Raw genomic sequence first — 17,465 nt, forward strand, 5'->3', positions numbered from 1 at the left:
CCCTGTGTGAGCACACGGATGGCACACGGTGGGGCTGACCCCACGGTGGGCAGCCTCTCCCATGGAAAACCGGAAGACTATCCTGGGAGCGGTTATGGGGAGAAATGTCCACCCAGGGCTCTGCTTTGGGGCTCAGAGTCTCCAAGCCCCAAGCCAAGGGAGTGGAGAGCCAGCCTTCCTTTCTCAGCTCCCCTGCCTCCCCACCTCACAGGGCCCGGCTATGATGCAAAAGCGGGGAAGGGCCCAGCCCCATCTTTCCGCTGGGTGCAGCTCGGTGATCAGACGTGAGGCAGCCCTGAGAAGAAACGTGACAGTCTATGGGAATCTCTCTGACAGTGCTGTTTTCTGTGTGCTCATCAGCAGCCGTCCAATGAGGGGAACGGAGGGGACAGGGACCCTGCTCTACCCGGCTGGGACACAGCCAGATAAGGTGCAGCATCTCATGGAAACCCCCAAGCGAGGCAGCCACTCAGGCTCAGCCTGCTGGATCCCTAGACTGACATCCATGCCATCTGTCCCTCTGTGGACATCTTCCCGGACTCACCTCATCTTTTTCCATCCTTCTTTGTGCCCAGAGGCACAAAGGACCAGTGGCATCACTAGGCTTCCTTGCCCGCCGGCTTCCGGTTGCGTTTTGGGCCAAGAGGAAGCACCTTCCAGGGTCTTTGTTGCACTGGGTCCCGTTCATCCTGACGTTCTGTGCCTGCTTAGAGCTTTCAGAGCCCAAGACCCCTGCCCAGGCTGGGGTCACTGACACTTAGTAGGTTCTCGGGGCGGGGAGCGGGGGGGCTAACACATAGTAGGTTCTCAGGCAACGCTTGTTGAATCAAATTAACCCTTTGGCCAACAAAGCAGTAGCAGGTGAAATAAACACACAGCTCCATTAAAAAGCCACAAATGCGGATGCTGTAAGCTTAGTAGAGCTGGGCTGGAAACTGCCGATGTCTGCTGACAAGAGACCACAAATGGGGGTGTCTTCTTCCAGCGGAATACTACTTGTGATAAAAAGGAACAGACTGTGGGGCGCCTGGGTGGGTCAGTCGGTTAAGCATCTTATTTCGGCTCAGGTCACGATCTCGCGGTTTGTGAGCTCGAGGCTGGAGCCCGCTTCGGATTCTGTGTCTCCCTCTTTCAGTCCCTTCCCAGTCACACTCTGTCTCTCTCTCTCTCTCTCTCTCTCAAAAATAAACATTAAAAATTTTTAAAACAAGGAAAAAGGAACGGACTATGAGTGCACGCAGTAACATGACTCGATCTCAGAAATATGCCGGGAACCAAGAGCTTTCGCCAAAAACCGCGTGCCGTAATCCCATTCTATGAAATACTAGAACAGGGACAAATGGGGTGAGAAATCTTGGAATCATGGTCGCCTTCTAGGGGAGAGGACTGGCGGGGCAGGGGAAGAAGGAACTTTCTGGAATGATGGTGGCGTTCGACATCGTGAGAGGGGTTTGCGTTACCTAGATGTATGCCGCTTATCGTTGAGATTTGTGCGTTTCGTTGCATGCAAGTTCGAAACCTCCAAAGAGAGAACCGTAAGTAAACATTGAACTCTTAATGATGTGTGTGCTGAAGCACTTAGGGGTAGAGAGCGCTGATGTCCGCGACGTTCGGATGCCCGGCAGGAACACAGGCAGGTGGATGGGGAGGGAGGAGGAGAAGGAGCAGCCTGTGATGAACTGGTGTGGCCAGACGGCCCTTGCGGAAGCTAGGTAGCAGGTGCATAGCTGTTGGTTTTGAAATTCTTTATGCTCCTCTGTATGTTTGAAAATGTTCACGATCCAACACTAGAGGGGATAAGACATGAAGCCCTAGAACCAAGCCAGGGAGTGGGACACCAGCGATCCGTATAAGGTCACTCAGCCTTTCGCAAACATTAAGACTGGTTTTGAGGGAGCCCGGTGGCTCAATCGGTTAAGCATCCGACTCTTGGTCTCGGCTCAGGTCGTGACCTCACGGTTTGCGGGATCGAGCCCCACGTCGGGCTCTACGCCGACAGTGCGGAGCCTGCTTGGGATGCTCTCTCTCTCCCTCTCTCTCTGCCCCTCCCCAACTTGCGTGCACACACGCACACACTCTCGCACTCTCTATCTCTCCAAATAAATAAATAAACTTAAAAAAAAAAAAAAGACTGGTCTTCGGGACAGCGAAAATCAGTTGTGAAGACACACTAAATCTGGACTGAGGGCACGCCAGCGAATCCATTCACCTCTCTGAGACCTGTACCCCCATCTGTAAAATGCAGGCAGCACTGCCCAGAGGGGTGTCGTAGGGATTAAATGAGAAGCCAGAAGCTTGAGCAAACAGGACTTCACAGGGAGCAGGTGGGAAGCAAGACTGACCCTGCCTCCTCATTGCAGTGGCAGCTGAAATGTGGCCTCCTGAACCGGGCCGCCCCAGCCACCTAATCTGCCGTGGCCCCCCCTCCTTCCATCCGTCACTCTCCCTGCATTGTCTGCACGACACATATCCCAATCGGATACATGTCTTCGATCTCCCTTCATTTGATTTGTTATCCGTCTCCTCCTACTGGAGTGTGGATTCCAGCAGAAGAGGGACTTGGTGTCGTTCGCGGCTTTATCCCCTGCACCTAAAACAGCCTCCGGCACATAGCGGGGACACGGCGAGTCTTTACTGAAGGAAGGAATAAATGAACACCACTGGATCGGCTGTGGTGTGACCGCTCAAGTGCAGGATTCTGCCACCCAGCATTTGCCCACTGCCAGCCCCACCTGCACGGAACACCGGGAAGCGAGCTTAGAGATCAGCCATTCTCCACCCCATTTAACAGATGGGGAACCTGAGGCTTGGAGACAGAATGCAAATTTCCCAGCATCCACTGCCCGTGAGTGGCTGAGCAGGGACGGGGCCCAGGCCTCCTGGCTCCCCGCTCAGTGCTCTTTCTCTCTAGAGGCTGCTGGGGCTGACGGGGCTGCTGCAGACGGACGGAAGGACAGGCTCCACCGGGCCTGGGCTGCCCGCAAGGCCACGCGCGAATGGCAGTGGGCAGGATTCGCCAGCCTAGCAATATTCGCTGGCACACTCCGCCGTTGTTTAGCAGGTGGGCGGGCTGGCACAGGCAGCGGATGGGCCACGTCCACGGTCCGCGGGCAGCTGATGGTGCTGACACAGGCCGGATTGGCACGGCGGGGCCCCTCCCTGAGGACTGGCGGCCCTCCTGACTGCCGTGGTCAGCCAGACGACCACGAGCTGGCATCTGTCCCCACAATCAGCCCACAGGTGCGCTCGCTGATGGGCAGCCCCGGGGCTGATGGGAGCACCGAGTGCCGAGCGTGGCCCCTGGGGGACATCACAGGGGTGTCACAGGCGGGGGGGGGGGCCACAGCCTCCCACACAGATACACAAACACCGGAGTCAGACAGGACACGCCAGCCCCACTGGCTTGTGGGACCCGAAAGCCTAGTTGTAACCCTGAAAAGGGGCCTGGGGGGAAATGGTTGCTTCTCTTTGCGCTCAAGGCCTCTTCCCAAGTCCAGACCCGCTGGCCCCTGGATCTGTCGTCCACCCTGCAGCCAGAGGCGCTTTCTGACCCTGATGGGAACTTTCCCTCCCCTGCCTGAAGCCTTCAGTGGCTCCCTGTCTCCCTCCCATGAAATCATAGCAAAAACAAGATCTACTATGTACAATATACCGTGCTAAGCATTTTGCCACTGATAAGCTAGCGCACAATTATACCGTTTACTGTACGTTAGCCACTCTTCAAGCACTTCACCCGGAGACGTCAATTCATCCTCCAGCCACCAACAGGTGGCGCTACTGTTTATCCTCATTTTATAAAGAGAAAACTGAGGCAGGGAGACGTGAAATGACTTGGGTGAGATTCAGACCGAGGGGCTCGACTGCCGAACCCAGATTCCGTCTGTGTGAAGCACGACCCTCCACAATCCTGCTTCCGGCCCCACCCCCACCAGGCTCCAAGTCCCTGTGCCCCCACCGCACCCCACGGATCCCAGGTCGCATCCTCGGTCACTCTTGTCTGCTCTGGTGCCTTTGCCTGGCCGTCTCCAGGGCTAGACTGTTCCGCCTCTCGTCTGGCCCGCAGACTCTCCCCGTCCTCCAAGGCACCGCTCAGCGCGCCCTCTTGTGCGGGGCCCGCCCTGAGCCCTCCCCTCACCCCTACGCTCCAGGCTGCTGTGGCCGAGGCCGGGTGAGCACAGGTTGCCTGTGTTTCTCTCTGCGATGCCCCTGCCCCGCCCTTTCTGTGAGCTCTTGAGGACCAGGACCCTGTCTGATGCCACGATCTGGCCACAGGCCCGACCCCCACGAAGCGCTGAACGAACCAACAAGGAAATAGACCAATGAGAAGCTGAGGTCACTTGAGCTGGAGGAACGAACGACCTTCGGGGAGAGAGAGATGGGACAATCCCTCCTCCCTCCTCCGTCCCAGCACCATCCTAATGCTGTACTGGGAAAGAGACCATCCGCATGATGCTGGAGCCCATCTCTAATGCTGGGGCTCATCGTCAGGAGGCAGGGAGCAGGATACGACACCCCGATTGACAAGAATGTCCCCAGTGCCACAGCTATACGGCACTCAGTTGAGGACGCATGGTTTCTGGGGTCTGGACTGCGAGCATCAGAGGTGTGCAGGGCCAAGAGGGGGTTCTTCAAAGCCAAGGACCTGGTTCCCCCCCCCCCGGCCCTGCCACCTCCTCCCTGTGTGACCCTGGGCATGTCCCTCTCCTGGTTGGACCTCAGGTTAGCCTTCTGTAGAGAAAGGGTCTAGAGGGGCAGTCAAGGGTCCCTCCTGCTGCCAGGGCCTCCCAGGACATCCAAGGTCTGGTAGTTGACAGCCACCTGGGAAAGCTGCAGAGAGGCCCTATTTGGGGGCCGGGGGGGGGGTGCCAGGGGCTTAGGGCAGAGTCTCCCTCTTGTGGTCTCCAACCCCTGCATCCAACCGACCCAATGGGGCTTGTTAAAAAAATGCAAAACCCAGGTCCCGCCCAGGACTCACTGAATTTGAACCTCTGGGGTGGGCTTTCAAGGAAATTGACATTTTTAAAACCCTCCTCCCACCTGGCTAGGTGATTCTGCTGTGCGCAGAAGTTTGAGCATCTTTGTGCATCTGTATGCGTCCTCCCGGTCTCCCAGCTTCTTGGCCACTAGCCCCGCAGTGTGGGTTTGGGGGTACACAGGAGAAGAGGAAGGAGGTCTAAGAGCAGCCCATGCCTGGTGGAGTCTGAAGGGCTCAGGTGGTTGGGCCCTGACCTATGGTTTTGCATCTGACTGGCGGGGCTGGGAGATTGCCCAGGGCCTGGGCTGGCATGATGGTGCCTCCCAGGCTGGCATTTCTCAGAAACATACGGGCTGGGGGCGCCTGGGTGGCTCAGTCGGCGAAGCGCCCAACTTCGTCTCAGGTGGTGATCTCACCGTCCATGAGTTCGAGCCCCGCGTCGGGCTCTGTGCTGACAGCTCGGAGCCTGGAGCCTGCTCCTGATTCTGGGTCTCCCTCTCTCTCTGCCCCTCCCTCCCTCTCTCTCTCTTAAAAATAAACGTTAAAAATTTTTTTAAAAAAAAGGAAGAAAGAAAGAAAGGTAGAGGCCGCACATGCACGCCCTAGCCGACATCCCCTATCCCCGTGGCCCAGGGCAGGGAACAGGGTGTATAAACTCTCACGCTGTGGGTGCAGGCATCATTCGTGCACACGCAAGTGCACACACTCCACGAACCCACAGACCGACACACACAACCCTGAACGTGCACACACACAGTCACTCTTGCACACCCACAGACCCTCGCATTTGCGCACACAGGACACACACGCACATGCCCGCACACGCGCCCGTCCTTACATGCAGCCCCAGAGCGCACAGATTTGCACACTCAGCCCTGCCGACACGCACCCGCACCCCCACCCCCAAACCACAGGTTTCTTCATTTGCACCGGGGCTCACCCTCGTGACCTGGCCCTGGGCTCACGCCAGTGGCACACACATGTCCTCACGCTTGCACGAGCACCTGCCCACGAGTGTGGAGCCCACGAAGCCAGCAGCCGCGCTCTTGCCTGCCATTCTCAGCAGCCCCCCGGGCCCTCGGCCCGCCCCACTCCCCATCCCTGAGCTGCTGTCTGCCATCCCACAGTAACCAGATGAGACAGAGCAATTTATGACACCAGCTGTCTCTGTCAAAACCGGATCTGCCACCCACACACGGGGGAAGCCAATTACCCCGAGCCCAGCCCTGCCGGAAGCCTGGACTCACCAGGGAGACAGAGCAGGGGTGGAATCAGGCCATCCGGGGCGGTAGGTGGCGCCTGGCTCGAGGATGTCCCCCCCACTTCTGTCCTTGGGAATTCTTCTGTCCCTGGGGTGGCTCTGGCCCGGCTCTCAGGCCCAGGAGCTTCAAGAGCAGACCCACGGTGGAGAGCAGGTGGGCAGGGGTCATCTAAGGGAAGATGACCGACCCCAGTCACCATGGCAACCAAGAAGCCGGGAGCCCTGTGCCCCTGCCCTCCGCAGCAGGCCATGGGGAGGTTGCCTCACTGGCCCCTCTGCCTCTTGCCTTCTTTTTCTCCCTCCTCCCTGAGCAGATGGCCTCTTGCCCTGCGCCCCTGCCCAACTTACCCTCTGCCTAGATGCCCCCTGCCTTCCATGCCCCCTGCCCGATACTTCATCCGACCCCGCTGCCTGGATCACTTCCTATCTGGACCTTGGAACCAGACCCGGGTTTGAATCTGCGCTCGTCCGCTTACCGGCTGGGGAGCCTGGGCGAGTGGCAGCCCTTCCCTGGACCCCATTTCCATGCCCGCAAACACGGTGTTCATTTCTAGAAACATATGGACCGAGAGTCCGCTCTGCACCAGACTCTGCTCTGGGAGCTGGGGAACAGCACCGAACGAGATGACGAAACCCCAGCCTCCTGAGCTCGCCTTCCGCTGGTGCAGGGGTTAGAAAACACCCACCGCAGAAATGTAAGTGAGGCGGCTGCGTTTCTTCACCGTTGCGCGGGCTGTGTTCCCAGCTGTGCTCCCGAATCAGGCGCGGCTCACAGAAGAGCTCGGTCGATAAAGGAAAGCACGACGGCTTGAGCCCTGCTCTGGGGCTGGCTCCATCTAAAGTAAGCCCGTTAGGAACGCTAGTGGGTCTGCTGTCCTCTTTGCACGTGGGGCTGCGTGAGGCGGGAAGGGGCTTCTCAGTCGTGGCTTCACGGCAGAAGTTTCTAGAATGCGCATCGCCTGTCACGTTACGAGGAACAGAGCAGTAAATTCACATCTATTCTTCCCTTTCTTTGAGTACTTCTGACAACTCTGGGGCATGGGTTCAGCGACCGTCTTTCTTTCGTTTTACAGATGAGGAAACTGAGGCTCAGAGCCAGGCAGGGACAGCGACCACGGCAGACCCGAGACCCGAGGAGGCTCAGGGTGGGCGCGGCAGTCCGCCCACCTGCGCTGTCCGACTAAATGCCCCTTTCCCCCCAACAAGAGCCTTCCGGGGCTGGCATGGCCCTTGACCGTTGGTCACCAAGGGCTCTGCCTGGAAGCTGCCTGGGCTGGGATTCGAACCCGGGTCGCCCATCTTGAGAGCCCAGGCGCCGTCTGTCTTCCACGTCTAATCAGTTCATTAAAACCTTCCTTGCAACAACACCCGCCACCCCCCTCGCTGCCCAGCCCCAGAGACCTTAGCTGCTCCATTTCCAGGAGAGCAAATTCCTTCCCGGCTGGAGAGGAGCCGGGATAATGTAGGCAGGCAATTTAAACAGCTCCGGCAAAATATACCAGCAGTTTCCGCTCTCTGCCACTATTACACTTTCCAGCCGCGGCGGGATTGGCCCATAAGTGGGATATCAAGTTTATTACAGCTATTTCCAACCTGTAATTGGTTTTGTGGAACACAAAGAGAAGGGGGGGGGGGGGAGGTGAGTTTTTCTCCCCCTTTTCTTTCTTTCTTTTTTTTTTTTTCCTCTCTTCCGGATGATGGCACCCGGGGACGTGGGTGAGGAAGTGTCCTTGGAGGCATTAGTTTCTCAAATGAAAAATCCCAGCCGGCCGGCCGTGCGACGGGCTGGACTGAGCCCGTCTGCCACGCTTTGGTGGCTTCGCTGGAAAATCAACCCAACCCAGCCGAAGCCAGATTTGCTGGATTTGGGGGACGGCCAGCGCCCTGGGACAGGGTCTGCTGCCTCGGGGCCTGTGGGGAGCTGCCGAGCCCTGGAGGGCAAGGCTAGAGCAGGAGTGGCTGTGGTCTCCAGGGCGGGCTCTTCTAGCACCAGAGCATTTGGGCATTTAGAGTAGCAACGGTCCTCAGAAGTCACCCGGCACATGTCCTTGCTGAACACTTAAGGAAACTGAGGCCCAGAGAGGGGAGCAGTGCAGAGGCCAGCCTGTAGGAGGCAGAACCCGGGTCTCTGCTTCCTACGTCCCTTCCGAGCAGTACAGGCAGGCTGGGTACATGCCAGTTCGGACTCGGATTCTTTTGCCGAAGCGTGTGCACAGCCTCCTCTCTGCGGTCCAAGTGGGCCTTTTGCACAAGGAGGATGCTTTCCTGTAGCAGGTGGACGTCTGAGAAACCACAGCTCAGGTTCCTGCTGATCCCCCTTGGATCACTGCCTCGCGGTCGGTCCGAGGCCACTTCCCGGCTGGACCAGCCCGCTCCCACCAGGCAGCCGCGGTCAGATCGGGGTGTGGACACAGCAGGCCATCCTGGGGCAAGGAGTGTTCTCCTTGTTCTTCGTGGTACCCCAGTGCCTGGCACGTGTAAGGACTCAATTCCATTCATTCATTCATCCAACAAATATTTATTGAGCGAGTACCGTGTTCCGGGCTCTGGGGACAGAGCAACGAACGGGACAGATAAAGGTCTGGCCCTCGTAGGGTTTATGTTCTAGGAGTAGCTCACACGCAAAGACCTATTTACTGATTCGGTGAAAATCTGTCGCAGGAGCGAATGAACACTCAAGCATTTCATCCTCCAGGGAGGGGACACGCACACATTGCTTGGGCCTTGGCCTTCCAGGACAGCACCTTGTCTGCTCCCGCCAGCCTTGCCGTCCTCTGCCTGCCGTGATCTCACGGTCCCAAGCCACGAGGGCACCAGAGGAGCGTGTCAGAGCCCCAGGGACCAGCCTGCCTCCAGGTGCTTGCTCGGAGCGTCCTTCATTTTCTCTCTGGGCTGATCTCATGAGTGCGGACAAGTCTCTGGGCCCCGGCTCTACGCGCCCACCTGCCCACCAGGTCTCCAGTCCGTGCTTGCCAGGCGGGCCCCCTTCTGTCACATACTGACATTCTACGCCCTCTGACTTCCCAGTAAGAACTGTTCTGCCTTCCAGCCCTAGCTCTGGATGGTGGGAAGGGACCCAGAAGCAGGGATGACCCGGAAAAGTGTTAGCGTGCGTAAAAATAACCACACACCAGGTGCTGTTACAAATGTCATCTCATTTCATCCTCCTGAGAGGGACAGAGGTAGGTTGCATTATCCCATTTTACAGATGAGGAAGCTGAGGCTTGAAGAGGCGAGGCGCAGAAAGTTAGTTAGTAACAGAAATCAAGAATTTGACTGGGGGTGGAGAAAATCAGCCTTGCTTCTTGCCCGAAAGCCTCCCACAGGCCAAGAGCACCAGGCTGGGACTAAGCACCCTTTGAAGAGGCCCACCTCCACCCGGAAGCCTTCTGTGATCACCCCTCCTCCCAGAAGAATCCTTGGCCCCTCCATGGGTGTCAGGTCACAGTTGGAAAATATCTTTGCTACAGCCTCGTCTTCCCTGGCTCTGCTGTCTCAGGTCCTTGTCGGCTATGTATGCCCACCAGACGGACTGCGGCCACATCTGAAATGTGGTTCGTCCTCTCCCCCGGGGCCTGGAACAGTGCCTGAAAGTCTTAGGCCTGGAACATGTTTCCAGAATTAAAGAGAAGGTGTCACTCATCACACCAGCTGCCCACCCATGTCCTGTGATAACCCCTCTCCCCCCACCCAGCCTCACTTCAGGGACTGCTGTCACCAAGAACCACAGAATATCCTCCTTGCAAATAGCCACTGGCCCATGGCCTGGGGCCTGATGGTGCATTCCAAGGCAGTCCCTTTCCAGAGCCTTCCCTGAGCCCCAGGGAAGGGACATCACAAGCCTCGGGCTCTGGCTGTCCCAGGCTGCTTTAATGGGAAGGAGTTATTTCCTCCTAGGCTGACAGGAAGGCCCCAGACTTGGCCCCAGGAAAAAAAAAAAAAAAAAAAAAAGATGTAAATAAAACCAAAGGAAAACTAGGTGCGTCCTTGAAACTCCCCTGTCCCTCGGCCAGAAACAGTGATTTACGACTCAGATAATTCTTCCGTGCTTTATCTGGGGTGTGTGGGAATGTGTGGACGTGTGGGGTGCAGGTGTATTTTCCTAGTAATAAAACCCTCAGTCCCGGCGAATAAATTTGTGGAGACAGTTTTACCGACAGATTTTTTTCTCCTTTGTATAATAAAAAAAATGGAGTGAATTTCGAGATTGGGACGATAAGGGCTGCCGCATTTTAGGAGGAGATAAAAAGCAGTATCTGAGAGAAGAGGCAAGGCTGCAAGTCAAATGGGCAGGACGCCTTCCACTTCTATGACTTCGGGAGAAAATTCCTCAAACCTCCCCTGGGCTCCGGGCATCCTCCTGCTGACAGCGGAGGGTCGTGGGGGCTGGGGGGGGGGGGTGCTGGTTTGTCCTCAGCCCCTGGGGGCCCCGTGGGAGCCAGAGCCCTGCCAGGAGCCCCGCGTGGGACCGTGGCTCAATCTCCTTTCCTCTCCAAGCCACAGTTTCTTCATCTGCAAGACGGGCCACCTGTTGTCTCTGCCGTTCCCTCCACAGGGACCCTGTGTGGCGGCAGGAAGCAAGGGCTTAAGGCACATTTCTCATGGGGGGGCGCCAGATCACCTTTGGGGCCGTGCTGCTCATCGTGGGCTGGTTACAGCCTCCCCGCTCTCTGCCGCTAGATGCCAGTACGAAACCCGCGCCCCCGCCGGGTTGTGACAACCAAAGATGATTCCACACGTGGCCAACTGTCCCCTGGGGGTTGGGCAATATCATGCCCTCCCCCCCACCACCACCGAGGGTCCTGGTTTGAAGGTTCTTGGCTCCTCTTCCTCCCTGGTCCTTCAGTCTCGGCCATCCCTCTCTGGGAAGCCGGGCCCAGTGCTGCGGAAGAGGCCAGCGGGGAGTACACAGCCTCAGAGGGGAGCACACAGCCCCCAGAGGGGAGCACACAGCCCCCAGAGGGGAAAATAAGTGAAAAGTATGAGCTGAAGGAAGATAAGCCCAGAGGAGAGTCAGAGAGACCTGAGCTTGGCAAGCGGTAAGCAGAAACCCTGCAGAGGGGAGTCACAACGCTGATCCTGCGCCCCGGGTTCCGGAAGCTTATCATCACTCTGACCCTGCCTATGGGGCTCCCTGGGGGTCCCGGGACTGTCAGGGGCCTCCTGACTCCTCATGAGCTTGCAGACCGTGGCGGGAGTGGGGGTGACACGCACTGATGTGACCCGTGCCTGGCACACAGCTGGCGCTCCATAAATGCTAGCCAGCTTGCCTTGAACCTGTGTCCCCTAAGCCAGTAACGACACCACCTGGGCCACACAGATGTGGTCCAAGCCAGATGTGCCCAGAGGGGCCGAGCCGCACCCAGGCCGGGGCTCCCAGGAAGGCTACAGATCCAAGCAGCTTCCAGGGTCCCCCCCAGCCCAGCCCCTTGGAGAAAGCCCTCCCAGCCGGCCCCCCCTGCCTCCAGCATGCAGAGCCGCGGGGAGTTAATTCCACTTCTCCAGGCCCAGGCATGAGGCCTCCCTGGTCGCAGGCTGTTAGCGCGGAGCCCAGCTGAGCAGCGAGAGGCTGCAAGCTCCCGGTCTATAATAGAGTTGCTGACGCAGGCGGAAAACTGTAGGGAAAACTGCAGCCGAGTAAACAGATAAATAATTGAAACAGTGACAACACATACCTTGCTGCTTTGTGGAGTAACACTTTCATTAGCTGGAGGCAGCGCAGGCGAGAGGATGCGGCGGGCGGCGAGCTGGAGCGCGGGACGCTTGGGTCCGGCTTTCAATCAGCCGCGAGCAGCTGGGCACCGGAACAGCCTTTGTTTTCCATTGTAGGCTTTCTTGTCTCCTCCGGAGGTCCCCTGACTTCTCTGGGCCTCGGTGTGCTTGGGGAGGTGGGGGCCTCGTGACCTCCCTCCCGTCCCCAGGGCAGCTGGAGGAGAGGGAGCCCCCAAGCTGTCCTCTTCCCTCCGCCCCGTGACAGCAGAGTGGGTTCTCCCCAGCCTTCTTAAGACCCCCCTGCCCCCAGACAGGCGCCTCCAACCATCGTCACCCTACGGCCTGAAGGAACCTGTAAATGGAATCCAAGGTGACCCCCTCCACGTCGCCTGCAGGGACAGTTGAGGTCCCTTGCCTACCGGGCACGCTGAGCACCATCCTCTTTCCCTGAGCATACCTGCTCTTTCCTACCACGGGGCCTTTGCTCCTGCTGTCTCCTCTGCTTACAGAGCTCTCCCACCTTTTGCCAGGCTGCCTGTCTCCTGTTCTCCCTTCAGAAGGCAACTTAGACATCCCTTCCTCTAGGAAGCCCTCTGTGACTACCCTATCCCCAGACGGGGGCTGCCTGGGCTCCCCTGCCACTCTGTGCCTACCCCTTACAGAATTTACCAGAAACTCTTGTCAGAGAGGAGGGCCAGCTGTGCTCCCTCCCGGCGCGGGACCTTGGGAAGTCACTTTGCTCCAGAGCCTCGGCTTACACATCAGCAGAGTAGGGATGACCTGGGAGCGTTCTGGTGATGGCAGCGACGTGTCTCCTGGCGGCCTCGCCCAGGGCCCCCGGGGGCCGGGCATCCTGGCTCTGCATCTCCAGTGTCCCTGCGTCCGTCCGCGCCCTGTCTGGGGGAAAGGGGCGAGGCCGGCCGAGCGCTCCCCTGTAGCTGCCTCTGTGCTGTCTTGTAGGTGACGGACGGCGGCACCATCAAGCAAAAGATCTTCACCTTCGACGCCATGTTCTCCACCAACTACTCGTACATGGAGAACTACCGCAAGAGGGAGGACCTGGTGTACCAGTCCACCGTGAGGTGAGGGGCCGGGGGCCGGGGGCCGGGGGCTGGGGGCCACGGGCTAGGGATTGAGGCTGGGGGCCAGGGGCTGGGGGCCGAGGGCCGGGGGGGCGGGGGCTGGGGATCGAGGCCAGGGGCTGGAGGCTGGGGGTCGAGGCTGGGGGCCGGGGGTCGAAGCTGGGGGCCGGGGGCTGGGGGCCACGGGCTAGGGATTGAGGCTGGGGGCCAGGGGCTGGGGGCCGGGGGCCGGGGGCTGGGGATCAAGGCCGGGGGCCGGAGGCTGGGGGTCGAGGCTGGGGGCCGGGGGCTGGGGGTTAAGGGTTGAGGCTGGGGGCCAGGGGCTGGGGGCCGGGAGCTGGGGGCCGGGAGCTGGGGGTCAGGAGCCAAGGACTAGGGGTCGAGGCCGGGGGCTGGGGGCCGGGGGCTGGAGGCCACTTCCCCAGCCCTTTCCTATCTGCCCTGCGATGCTCTTGCCGGTTCTCTGGATCACCTTCCAGGGCTTGGAAGGCAGGGCTGGGGGCTGTGCTGCAGAAGGGAACCTGGCGCCTAGAGGGACGTGCCCTGGAAGGAAGAGCAGGAAAGGGGTCACGTCCCCACTCTGCCGCGTGCCCCTCGACGTCGGCCTCCCCAGCCAGCTCCTCCCAGCAGTCCCGCAAAGTGGGTTTTCCAAACCCAGTTTCCAGGTGGGGACACTGAGGTCCAGAGAGGGTGAGCCACATTCCCCAAAGTCCCGCAGCCGGGAAGGACAGGGCTGGGATGTGAGCCAGTTCGGCCTGGTCCTGAAGCCCGTGCAATATGCTCTCCCAGTCCCCACAGGCCCCTGCCTGGCAAGCAAACCGACCCTAAACAACTGGACTCCAGGTCGAAAGTGGCAGCAGGTTGGGGAGGAAGAGTCCCCAGGGACAGAGATACTTAATATTTCTACCCCTACCCTCTTTCCAGAAGGAAGCAGATCCCATCCCATGCGCTGTCGTGTTCTAGGTGTGTGGGTGCCACGCCCCCACACCCTTCTCATGCACTTTCCAAAGGCCCTGGTCCTATTTTACATCTCGGACCCTTAACGCTCACTTCCCAGTGTGCCTCTCCTTCTGGCGACCTGGTAAACTCCTCACCAGGCTTCAGGACCCACTCAAGCAGACGCCTTCCTGCAGGACACCTTGTTCCGACGACCCCCCCCCCCCGCCGTAGCAGAGCAAATCTACCCCAAAGCCGGACGGCTCCGCGAGAGGGGTGGGAGTCCCGCTGCATTGATGAAAAGCTAAAGACTGGCACTGAACGGGCATAGTCTTCCGCACACACACACACACACGTGTATGTGTGTTTTTCCACACAACACAAGCAAATGCATTGCCCAGTGCCGAGGCAGAAGGCAGCAGTGTGCAGGGCTGGCACGTAGTAGGTGCATAGTGAAATTTGCACCTTGGCTAGGTGACCCTGCGTATGCTCCTCGTCCCTTTGAGCCTCAGTCTCCCCGCGGGTAAGATAAGAAAACGGGACGGGAAGGTTGCCCAGGGCTCACCCAGCCCGGCACGGGGAATCTGGCAGGTGATCATCTGCTCCGCACTTTGTAAGCCGGAAGGTGGGACCTTTCTGGGTCTCCCTCCTCTCTGGGCTCTGTGCCAGGAGCTGAGAACCAGCCCGCCCTTGCAGGGGGAGGTCTGGTGAGCACGTGGGCACGAAGGGACACGGAGGCGGCGGGCAAATGGCCGCACAGATGCCTTTATTGACGTTTATGATTTCCCCTGGACCTGCTTCCAAAAAGGATTTGGGGCACCTTAAGGTATTAAGGCACACCTAAGACAAGCCAGTTACAGTCCGGATGAAAAACTCATTTTGGACAAGAAAACAACTATTCTGGGAACCACAGATGATGCTGGGGCAAGTGCACATTCAGATCACCCCCCACGCTTCCCAGACCCCCACCCCCTCTGCGCCCTCCCCACGTGCTTACGATCACCCCACCCCACCCCCCAGCCTGTCCCATCATTTCCAATCCCCCCCCATCTGATTCCTACACCCAGAAGGAAGCCCGGGACCACCAGAGCAGCCCTGACCCCCCACCCTCTCCCAGAACACAGCTCAGCCACTCCCGACTGAGTGACCTTGGACGAGGACCTTAACCCCTCTCTGTGTCAGTCTCCTCACCTGTCAACAGACTTCGTAGGATCTGCTTCGTACAATCCCTGTGGGGTTTAAGGGAGAGTTCTGTCCCACGGCCTGAGTTTCCAATCCTTGCCCCTCCGCCCACCTTGCATTAGTGTCACCCGGGCTTGGGGACTCTGCCTGAGTTTCCCCAGTCTCTAGAAGGCAATGACAACAGTAAGAAGCTCGCTCCAGCCTTGGGAGGGTCCCCGGGTTAATTCACATAAAGCACTGCCTCAGTGGCTGAGCGATGGCTCCGTGTTGCTGTTCTTGCCCAGAAAAAACCCTCTTTCTTCCACCATTAAAAAAAACAAAAAAAAAACCCACCTTTCCTCACATCTCACAAAGGCGCCTTATACGCCCTGAATCTCTGCTAATCCCCGCGAACAACCCCGTACATGCAGGCAGATTTGCTGTTTTCTCTAGCCCTGGTTTACAGACGGGGTCAAAGTTCGGCGAGGCCCAGGGTTCCCTGCTGGAACGACACGGACCCCATTGGATCCCAAGCCACCTCATCCTGTGCCCACACCTCGCTGCCCTGCCCATTTCATGCCTGACGGAAACAGAAGCCCAGAGAGGGAGATGACTTTTGCCCGAGGTCACACAGCAGTGCTGACTCGTGGCCAGTGTTCTTTCCTTCCCCAGCCTCGGTTCCGGCGGTGGCCTCCCAGCACCGAGGAGCCTGGGGGAAGCGAAAGCAGAAGGGAAGGAAAGAGTCTAATCGGATCACGGAGAGCTGCCGGCAGCCCGGAGCAGCCGTGCCGAAGGAGGCTGCGTCTCCAGGCTGCAGGGCCCCATTAGGGCTGGCGGAGGGGCGCGGGGACTCCGCATTTACATATAAATGAAGATATTTACAAATTAATGCATTTCAACTAGAGAAGAGTCCCAGCTCCACAGCTGTCTGAGCTGTTTGCTCTTCAGCTTTTGGGAAAAGTGGGGGGAGAAGGAAGCCTGGATGACCAAGAATTGGCAGAGAGCAATTCTCAGGCAGCGGAAGGAGCCCCAGGGACTCCCAGAGCGTCTCCGCCCGCTGGTGGGGTTCCCGGAGGGGCGGGCATCCGGTGGGGGTGACGGGGCTTCTGTCGCCTGGGGTAGCACCCCCGTTCATGACCTTGGACAAGTCACTGCCCCTCCCAGTGCCCCAGAGGCCCCATCTATCACATGTCTGTCGAATGAGCCTCAGAATCCAGAACTTCCCAGCTTGGAATTGGCAGTAATTCCTTCCTTCCGAGGACGTTTTAATTGAGCACCTAATAGGAGCCTGGCATGGTAGAAGGTGTCTTGGGGAATCCAGCGGGGAATTAAACTCTCGTGGGGGGGGGGGGAGATAGTAAACAAGGGAAGTGAGACGTAAGTGAATGGCTCAGCACATATTCCGCAAAGGTGTGAATTTGAATGAGGGGCAAGCGGGGTGCAGACCCGGGAAGGACCCTCGTGCTGGGGTGCCATCCAAATGGTTGGCCAAGGCCTGAGGGATGGGAAGGAGCCATCCCAGTAGGGACGCGGGCGATGTGGCAGGTGTCCGCACCCACTCACACCCTTGACCCCTCGACAGCCTTCTCAGGCAGCCGTAGCCCCACTCAGCTTGCTCAAGGAGTGGGGGTGGGTGTGCCAGGGAACTAGCATCCCCAGAGCAGCCTCGGCCGACGGGAGATATTGGATGGATCTCCTGGCCCTCCTGCCCCTTGGCTGGGACCACTCAGACAGGTGCTCGCTGTCCCCTCGAGCTCCCCAGCAGGACTGAGGCTGAGAGGCTGCCCACAATAGCCTCCGGGATGCACCTGTATCGGCTTCTTGCCTCCCGTCCTGGCTTCCTGGGACACCCTCCCAAATAGGCCACTGGCTCTGGAATCCTTGGTCACAGGGTCTGCTTCTCAGGGGCCGCCCTGAGTGGGTGACAGTCCCACCAGCTGGCCTCCTGCACATGGCCATCCTCCACACCTGCCCTCTCAGGCCCTGCCTCGGCCCCCGTTCACCCATTCACCCATTCCACCAGACCAAGAAGAGCTGGAGCAAATGGATGGGTCCCCCCACCGAGGGGAAGACCGCGTGGGCAAAGCTCACTGATCCCTGCAGAACGTGCCCACCCGTGCCCCAGCATCCACTGCTTCCCCTGTCCCATTCCGTCTGCTCAGAATGTTGTGGGGAGCTCCAAGCAGCCTTCGCTGTCTAGGAAATCTAGACTCAAGGGGTTGAGTGCACCTCGCCCACCTCCCTTTGCCAAGGCCCTGAGCATCCTTTCGGGTCCAGCTTAAACCCCACCTCCTCCAGGAAGCCAGTCTTGACTGCCCAGACTGGGTCGGATACCCTA

General features: G+C 58.8%; 1 protein-coding gene across 1 annotated transcript in view; it reads left to right on the forward strand.

Annotated features, from left to right (window-relative positions):
* Window positions 1–17,465, forward strand: part of IGSF21 (immunoglobin superfamily member 21) — a 233,599-nt gene that overhangs the window by 144,249 nt on the left and 71,885 nt on the right. Inside the window, exon 3 of the mRNA XM_043573888.1 lies at window positions 12,909–13,030. Coding sequence (XP_043429823.1) covers window positions 12,909–13,030 — 122 coding nt within the window. The remainder of the gene's footprint in view (window positions 1–12,908; window positions 13,031–17,465) is intronic.

This window comes from Prionailurus bengalensis, chromosome C1 (genome assembly GCF_016509475.1).
Source record: "Prionailurus bengalensis isolate Pbe53 chromosome C1, Fcat_Pben_1.1_paternal_pri, whole genome shotgun sequence".
Taxonomy (NCBI): domain Eukaryota; kingdom Metazoa; phylum Chordata; class Mammalia; order Carnivora; family Felidae; genus Prionailurus; species Prionailurus bengalensis.